General features: G+C 41.1%; 1 protein-coding gene across 3 annotated transcripts in view; it reads left to right on the top strand.

The window, feature by feature from the left end:
- The window catches only part of LOC137431212 (oxysterols receptor LXR-beta), a 70,440-nt gene that overhangs the window by 33,253 nt on the left and 27,348 nt on the right, over positions 1-9,839 (top strand). For all 3 annotated transcript variants that reach the window (XM_078781684.1, XM_078781683.1, XM_078781686.1), the window contains 3 exons: positions 3,920-4,033; positions 4,539-4,604; positions 8,571-8,670. In XM_078781684.1, coding sequence (XP_078637810.1) covers positions 3,920-4,033; positions 4,539-4,604; positions 8,571-8,670 — 280 coding nt within the window. The remainder of the gene's footprint in view (positions 1-3,919; positions 4,034-4,538; positions 4,605-8,570; positions 8,671-9,839) is intronic.

Raw genomic sequence — 9,839 nt, 5'->3', positions numbered from 1 at the left:
GCATTTTTTTTTTCGCATTTTGGTTATTTCGGAAAATTTCTTAGTTTTAACCATGGGGCCTAAGAAAGTGAGTGGCAAGTGCAGTGCTGAGAAGAAGAAGAGGATGATGTGCTTGGATATAAAACACGCAATCGTCGAAAAACATGAGCGAGGTGTCGAGGAGGACGTATATAACGGCAGAGGAGAAGAGCATGCCAGGCCACAACTTGTTCAGAATGCCGGCGATAGCTCGCCTTCTCTTTGTGGAAAACACGGTGAGATCCTTAACATCCAACAACTAATGGGACGCAAACGGGGCGCCCAGTTTAGCGGTACACACATTGATGAATCACCCTGCCTGTGATTCACCCATGACAGGTTATAGCTGGGTCGGGATTCAAACCCAGGCTGGACAGTTTAGACTTTAGAGTCAAGTGTGCGTACCTCCAGTCCAGGCCATCCTGCCAACTTGTATGCTGCATACGGGTGAAATATAAAGCGCGAGATATTTTTATATATACTGTATATTAAAAAAAAATTGGTGTGGTTTTTGGCGGGCTGGAACGGATTAATAGCATTTCAATGCATTTCAATGGGGAAATTTGATTTGAGATACGAGCAATTTGAGTTACGAGCTCGGTCACGGAACGAATTAAACTCGTAAGTCAAGGTTCCACTGTATATATATATATACTGTATATATATATATATATATATATATATCTATATATCTGTATATATATCTGTATGTATATATATATATATATATATATATATATATATATATATATATATATATATATATATATATATATATATATTTATATATATATATATATATATATATATATATGTATATATATATATATGTATATATATATATATGTATATATATATATATATATATGTATATATATATATATATATATATGTATATATATATATATATATATGTATATATATATATATATATATATGTATATGTATATATATATATATATATATGTATATATATATATATATGTATATATATATATATATATATGTATATATATATATATATGTATATATATATATATGTATATATATATATATATATATGTATATATATATATATATATATATATCTGTATATATATATATATATATATATATATATGTATATATGTATATATATATATATATATATATATATATATATATATATATATAACTGTAAGAAATAGTAGAAACTCCAAAGTACGAGCAGGGCGTCTCATTTGTATTGAATAAATAATCGTTAGATTAAATAAGACGCGGACGTAGCTTCAGGACGTCGATCTTTAATTGTCGACAAGCTTTCGACCAACAAAGGTCTTCTTCTGAGTCAGCCCCAAGTTCAACGGAAGTGGTTGAACTTCTTCTTCTTGTTGAACAACTTCCGTTGAACTTGGGGCTGACTCAGAAGAAGACCTTTGTTGGTCGAAAGCTTGTCGACAATTAAAGATCGACGTCCTGAAGCTACGTCCGCGTCTTATTTAATCTAACGATTATATATATTTATATATATATATATATATATATATATATGTATATATATATATATATATATATATATATGTATATATATATATATATACTGTATATATATACCGTATATATATATATATATACTGTATATATATATACTGTATATGTACATATATACTGTATATATATATTATATATACTGTATATGTTACATATATACCGTATATATATATACTGTATATATATATACTGTATATATATATACTGTATATATACTGTATGTATATATATGTGTATATATATATATATATATATATATATATATATATATATATATATATATGTGTATATATATATATATATATATATATATATATATATATATATATATATATATATGTATATATATATATATTTCCATACACGACCGGTCAAAAAGTTTGAGAACACCTCAATTTTTCCAGTTTTTATTTGAAATTTACGCAGTTTAATGTCCAGTGAATAATCTGAAATGGTACAAAGGTAAGCAGTAAACTGCTCTAGGTTAAAAAAAAAAAGTTGAGGTTAGCAAAAACGGGAAAATAATGTAAATTGCACAGTTATATTGTAAAAAAAGGCCTTCTTCAGGGAACAAGTAATGGGTTAATAACTTACAGCTGTTCTGCAGCAATGTAAGTAAATCGAGCCTTGAAAGTTGATGCAAACAATTCCTACAGGTGTCCCAACCTCTGCTGATTAATTGATTACAAACCCCCTGTCTGTATAAAAGCAGTATTGGAACAGACTGTTATTGCACCCTCTGAAGCATTATTTGGACAATATTGCACTGCAGGAAGTAGTATATTGGAAACTGGAGGAAACTCTGACAGGAAGAGGTCTGGCAGACCCAAAGCCACAACAGAATCAGAAGACAAGTTTCTGAGGTCAACAGCTTGCGTGATAGGCGCCTCACAGGACAACAGCTTCAAGCACAGCTTAACACTGGTCGAAGTAAGCAAGTCTCAGTTTCAACTATGAAGAGAAGACTTCGAGCTGCAGGTTGACAGGTCGAGTGGCAGTAAGAAAGCCATTGCTAAGATGGCAAAATAAGAAAAAGAGGCTTGCCTGGGCCATGAAGCACCGCCAGTGGATGACTGAAGACTGGAAGAAGGTCTTATGGACCGATGAATCAAAATTTGAAATCTTTGGTTCATCACGCAGGGTTTTTGTACACCGTCGAGTAGGCGAAAGGATGGTTCCTCAGTGTGTGACACCAATTGTCAAACATGGAGGAGGAAGCGTGATGGTCTGGGGCTCTTTTCCTGGATCCAGAGTCGGCGACTTGCACAGAGTGACTGGCACCCTGGACCAAAAGGGAAACCACAGCATTTTGTAGTGCCATGCAATACCCTCTGGTATACGCCTAGTTGGTTAGGGGTTCACCCTACAGCAAGATAATGACCCTAAACGCACCTCCAGGCTATGTCAAAACTACCTTCGAGGAAAAGAACAAGACCGCAGGCTTCAAATCATGGAATGGCCAGCACAGTCTCCATACTTAAATCCCATCGAGCTGGTTTGGCATGAACTGGACAGAAGGGTGAAAGCAAAGCAACCTACAAATGCAACACATTTGTGGGAACTTCTGTAACAGTGTTGGGAAGAACTTCCCGAACAATATTTGATTTCCATTGTAGAAAGAATGCCACGAGTGTGTTTGGCGGTTATTTCTGCAAAAGGTGGCTCCTTTGCCGAGTCAAAATTTTAAATTAAATTTTGTTAAACAAAATGATTCTATGATTTCTTTTTTATCTCCAATTGTTTATTTGTTCTATGCTTAATTTCAGAGTACATTGAGACATTAAACTGCGTAAATTTCAACAAAAACTGGAAAAATTGAGGTGTTCTAAAACTTTTGACCGGTAGTGTATGTGTGTGTGTGTTGTAATATGTATATGTTGTAATATGTATAATGTGTGTGAAATATAGATAACTACTGTATTAAAATTTGGGGTGCTAATTGTAGAAACCAACCCTTCAACAGCAATAAGCTTTCCTTTATAGGGGAGCCTTAATAATAATGAAACATAGTAAGCATTAGTTGTAAACCAGGTGTTGCTTCCTGACCTATGTACTGGGCATAATTAAGTTATCTGTATTTGTTCACTGTTCAGTCATTGAGCTCTTACCCAGTTCCGCCCCTGTTTATATATTTTGCACATACCTTATCAGCCTGTTGTTTTTGAGGCTTGGCCAGGAGTGGTAATGTGGCTAACAAGACATTTATCCATACAATACAATCAAATCGGATGAACACCACAACACAATGTGCACCTTTTCTTTTTTCACTTAGTTTGTTTGTCCATGATGCAATTTTACTATGTATTTTCTTTTCGGCCTCTCGATATCTCGCATATACCGCTCCACCTTCCTCTCCTCTCGCATGGCGCAGCCCTGGCCTCAGGACCATGACCCACAAAATCGGGAGGCGAGGCAGCAGAGATTTGCACATTTTACTGAGCTTGCTATCATCTCTGTGCAGGAGATTGTCGATTTTGCGAAACAGGTCAGTATCATACAACCTTCTCATTGGCACTACACACAAAAAGGGGAGGGGCGTTAGGAAGGAGGGGGTGGAGGAGTGGATGGGTGAAGAGTAAGGTTGGGAATGAAGGGGCAAAGTAGAATCTTGGAGGAGGGTGGAGAAAAGGGAAGAGTTTCAGAACAAAATTGAGTTGACGTTTCACCGTTTCAAGCCCAAATTTCAGTGCAAATGACACGACCAACTGAAATTATATCATAAGACCAAAGGCCCTCTTCCTTTTTCTCCACCCTCCTATCGGTCGGAGCTTGTTTTAATGTCCTGCATCTACGACCTTGTCGGAGAGGCGTGGGAAAAAAACGATTCCAAATACCGCTATTGTTGATGTAAACCTTTCAAATCCACATAACCATTGTTAGCTGTCATTTTGGGGTATCTCGATCTCCCTACCTTACTGAACTTCCCACTTTTTCCCACCTCTATTTGTAACTCTTCTCCTCATTCATATTCTCTACTTGATCTCCCTCAGGTGCCTGGGTTTTTGCAGTTGAACCGTGAGGATCAAATTGCTCTGCTGAAAGCTTCGACCATCGAAGTAAAATCTTTCCCTCCATCTGAGTCACATTTTACTCATTCCCCCATCAATCACCTTATTTTACTTCCCTGATTTAGTTTCTTTCCCATTTTCCGCTCACATCATCATCTGACTTCACTTGATCTAATTTATCTTTTTTATGTTAACTTAGTCTGTTTTTCTGTTAGGATTTGTTAGATAGGTTAGGATCTGTTAGGATTTTTTTTCACTTGGGTAAAGATGGTGGAAGAAGTAATGTGGGCAAGGTGGTTAACAAGGAGAGATGCAGAAAATAGGGCAAAATGGAGAAGATTGTCATGTGGACCGCAAGGCTAACCCCCGCTCTAGCAGGGAAAATGGCCTTAAAATGCATGTTGTTGTGTGTTGTGTTAGTCTGTTTTTCATCACTTATCACTTGCCCATTATCTGCTTGCCTCTTTCATTTTCTCACTCCCTCACAGGAGAGTGAGAAAATGTGAGGGGAGTGAGAAAATGTGAGGGGAGTGAGAAATGCAGGAAGGATATGTATGTAAAGTGAGAAATGTTCTCACTCCCTCAGAGTTGAGCCTGGTGTTGGCTTATCGGTTAGGGTGCTGGCTTGGGATCCAAGGATGCTGAGTTTGAATCCCGGTCGATCGTTGAATTAACGCCAGGGGGGTTGACTCAGCCTGTCATCCTTCTGAGATCGGCAAATTGAGTACCAACTTGCTGGGATGAATGTGCCGGTGTGTGCCCCGGTTTAGAATAGGTGTACCGTATGCCTGCGTGTCGTAAGAGGCGACGAAAGGGTTGGTGTCAGTTCGGGCATCCGGCCATAAAAACATTGCCTCAAAAAGGGAACCATGATGATTGTAACGGGGTCTGCAAGGCTAACCCCCACTCTAGCAGGGAAAATGGCCTTAAAAAGGGAATTTATATATTTTGTTACTCCCTCATTCCATCATTCATTAATCCATTCTTTTTTTTTTTTCTTTTTTTTTTTTGTTGAATACTGAATCGAGGCTCGTGAAAGAGATAACATTTATTTCACAAACAAACCAACCAGACAAACAAAATATATAAAAATAGGGAGTGGAAGACAAGATGGGGAGAGAAGGGGAAGCACACAAACACAACATTTGAGAGCAGGGAGATGTGTGGGAGGGAGAGGGCTTGGGGGAAGGAGGCATGGGAAGGGGGTGGGGGGGGGGGGGGGTGGGAGAAGTATAAAACACAAGGACACCAAGGACTTCCAGGACAGAAGTTGGTATTTCAAAAAACGTGGATTTGGGGTGAAATTAGCGGGCGTAGAAAAGATCAAGGTTTTGGATGGGGGAAGATAAGAGATGGTGGTGAACAGCTGTTTTAAAGACCTGGAGGGTGGAGTGGGATTGAAGAGAGTGAGGGAGTTTGTTCCAGAGGCGGGAGAAAAGAGGAATGAAGGAGTGAAGGTGAGCAGAGAGTCTTGATTTTGGCAGTTTAACCATAAGAGGGTTGCAGGCAGATCTTGTGCGACCTGTAGGAATATTTGGGGGACAGAGCCCAGAGAGAGCTGGGGGGGCAAGGCCAGAGAGGAGTCGGGAGAAGACAGAAAGACCACCAACCTGCCTGCGGTGGGTGAGTGAAAGGCCCTTGGAGTTAGCTTCATCGCGGGAGATTCCAATGATTCTGAACGCTTTGGTTTCAACAGCGTGAAGACGAGCTAGGTGTGAGGCAGGAGCACCAGCCCAGAGGGGAGAGCAGTATTCCATTGAGCTGCGGATGAAAGCCTTGTATGTGGTGCGGAGCTCAGGTGTGCCAAGGAAGGACTTCACACGACGGAGCATGCCCAGTCGGTGACTGGCTTTGGAGGCCAGATTTGAAATGTGGTTTTCCCAGGAAAGATCATGGCAGATAGTGAGACCCAAAAGCTTGAGTGACAGAACTTCTTGGAGAGGATTATTCAGAAAGTGGATGGGAGGGTTGTCCAGTCGGTCTTTTCGGAGAGACATCGTAAGAGTGTGAGATTTGTCAGGATTGAAAGACATGTTCCACTTGTTTGCCCAGTCTGTGATTTTGTCCAGGTCTGCAGAGAGTGGGGAGGCTGCAGACTGCCAATCTGAGGGATGAGGAATGGAGCGACAGAGAGTAGAGTCATCAGCAAAGAGATAGAGAGGATTTTCAAGAGAGTCAGAGAGATCATTGACGAAGACCAGAAAAAGCACAGGGCCCAGAACACTGCCTTGGGGAACTCCAGCCTGAACAGGAAGAGGAGATGAGAGAAACCCATTCAGGGCCACACGTTGACTACGACTAGAGAGGAATCTGCCAGCCATGCATGGAAATTTCCATGGATACCAAAGGAGGAGAGTTTGGTGAGCAGAGCGGGGTGCCAGACCGTATCGAAGGCACGTGATATGTCAAGGGAGACAGCTCTAATTTCCTGTTTGGCATTGAGGACCTCCATCCATTGTTGAGAAAGCAGAAGCAGCATGTCCAGAGTAGAGTGACCAGGTCTGATACCAAATTGATGATCAGAGATCAAGCCATTGGAGAAGAGGAAAGATTTCATATCTGAAGCAATGATGGATTCCATGACTTTGCTGATAATTGGGAGAAGGCTGATTGGTCTGTAGTTGCTAGGATCTGTTGTTGCACCTTTTTTGTGCAAAGCGGTGATGGTGGCTGATTTCCAAGCAGATGGCAGATGACCTTGAGCAAAAGAGAGGGTGAAGAGAACAGAGAGAGGGAGTGAAAGAGCGGAAGAACAGGATTTTAGGACCCGTGGGCTGATGCCGTCAGGTCCAGTTGCAGAATCAGAGTCGAGGGTTGACAGAAACTTTTCCACCTTGTCAGGAGGAAAGGACACAGAGTCCAGGAGCAGCTGGGTACGACTGGGTACGGTGGGTACAGAGAGGGATGGGTTTGGGACACAAGATTTAGAGGCAAACGCAGAGTTGAGGCATTCAACTTTTTTACATGCGGAGTCAGCCGTGTAGCCATTTGAGGTGAGGGAGGGGATGGAGGGGGAACAAACACCAGAAACAGATTTGACCAGATGCCACCAGGATTTGGAAGAGGGAGACAGATAAGAGAGTTCGGTCTTGAGAACGGAGAGATATTGTTTCCTTGCTCTCCTGAGGGTGGACACACACTTGTTTCGGGCTTTGTGAAAGGAAATGAGATTTCCTTCCGTTGGATTTGCTTTCCAGGAGACGAAAGCAAGTTGTTTCTGGGCAACAGCCTCACCACAAGATTCCGTGTACCATGGACGGGAGGAAGGGTATGACAACTGAAGATGAGATGGGATAAATCTGTGCATGAGAGAGAGCAATTTACTTTGGAAGAATTCCCAGGATGAGTTGATGTCAGAGGCGGTAGAGATGGGAGACCAGTCCAGATGATTGATGGCTGCTTGAAGACCGTGCCAGTTGGCCTGAGTGAAATGCCAGACTCGTCGACGCTGAGGAGGCTCTCTGAGAATGGTCAGAGAGATGTCCACTTTAACAAGCACATGATCAGATCAGCCGATTGGAGCAGAAGAAGAGCAGCAGACATTTTCAGGGAAGTTAGTCATAACCAAGTCCAGAAGAGAAGATGCTCCGTTGACTGAGATCCGGGTCGGGAAATTGACAGATTGTGTCAGTCCCAGTGAGTCGCAGAAGTCCTTTGCTGAGGAGCCATGGCTGGTGAGAGAGGTACCCACACCCAGCCAGCTGGCATGATGACAATTTAAATCACCACATATGAGGAAGAGAGAGTTGGGATGGGTAGATAGAAGTTTGTCCATATTATGAGACAGCGAGATGTAGATGGAGTCATCACTGTTTGGTGGACGGTACAACACACATATGAACAAAAGGTGGGAGCGAAGGGGAAGCCGAAGACAAAGGTATTCCTGGGGGTGAGGTGGAGAGAGGGCAGTGCAGGGCGAGTGAGGGAGAGAGTTTTTTTTATAAAGATAGCATCCATTCATTCTTTCATTTCCCCTAGTCTATCATTCGACTAACTTTGTTTTCTTTCTCCCAGATCATGCTGTTGGAAACGTCACGTAGATACAACATGCAAGCAAAGAGCATATGCTTCCTGAAAGATTTCAGCTACAACAAGGATGACTTTGCCAGAGCTGGTAAAAACATACTGTAACTTCTTATTCACTCCCTTTATATAACTGTGACTTTAGCAAGGAAACGAAGAGGAAAAAGAGGGCGAGAAGGAGAGGAAACACAGCAACCTGAAAGTAAGAGTGTTGGGCTAGCCACGGTCATTGGGGGGTTAAAAAGATTGTGGGAAAGGATGGGGATGAGATAAGATTGCAGTGCACCTTCTGCTTGAAGACATGGATGTATCAATAAAAAAGTATTTTTTCCAGTGAATTTTTATTTGTATCATGATGTTTTTGGCTCGGATTAGTTTTTCAACCTCAGTAATTTTCTCTGTTGAAAACCATTGGGATTTTCCTTTGTATTGCATGGAGTTATTGAACTACATGTCATATCTTGCGGAATGGCATTAACCAGACTCGATGGTGTCATGGTTAGAGCATCCGCTCTGAGTCTGGGGGCGAGGGGGTGCTTCAAATCCCAGTCGAGTTACATCGAAGACCTTAACAACAGTATGTGCTGATTCATTTATCGATGCTCAGCAGTTAAGACGGATAAGGACAAAGAACCATATGTTGGAAATCATAGCGTGGGCTTTGATGGACCTAATGGCCTCCTATTGCGTGGAAGTTCATTGTTGGGGAACTAATATTTATTGTTTGCTGATGTTTGAGGATGAACTTCAGACATTGTGCAGTGAAGTCCTTTCGGCCTGTGCTAGCTCTGCATACGTTTACTTGCAAATAGAAACGCAGGTTTTGGAACGAGCACAGTTTGAAGTACACCAGGGAAATATAACTACATGAGGGTTAGATTACCATTCTGTCTCAATGTGCAATCACGTGCTTCAATGTGATTGTTAATTCTTTTTTTGCCGCCCCCGCTAAAGTTGCCGGAGGCATTATGTTTTTCGGTTGTCCGTCTGTCTGTCTGTCCATCCGTCCGACTGTCTGTCCGTGATAGGTTTTCGTTACCACAATAACTTTAGAATGGCTGAAGGAATCTTAGTCAAACTTGTTGCAGTTATGTATAATGAGGTGAATATGAACGGATTATATTTTGGGGTCACGGGGCCAAAGGTCAGAGGTCATGTTAGGTAAAAATCCTGTTACCACGATAACTTGCGAACCATTGAGGGGATTCTGACCAAAGTTGGTGCAAGTATGTATTATGATGCAAAGATGAACTGATTTGA

Source organism: Myxine glutinosa, chromosome 7 (genome assembly GCF_964187855.1).
Source record: "Myxine glutinosa chromosome 7, kmMyxGlut1.1, whole genome shotgun sequence".
NCBI classification, from domain to species: domain Eukaryota; kingdom Metazoa; phylum Chordata; class Myxini; order Myxiniformes; family Myxinidae; genus Myxine; species Myxine glutinosa.
This window is presented reverse-complemented; position numbering and strand designations above follow the sequence as displayed.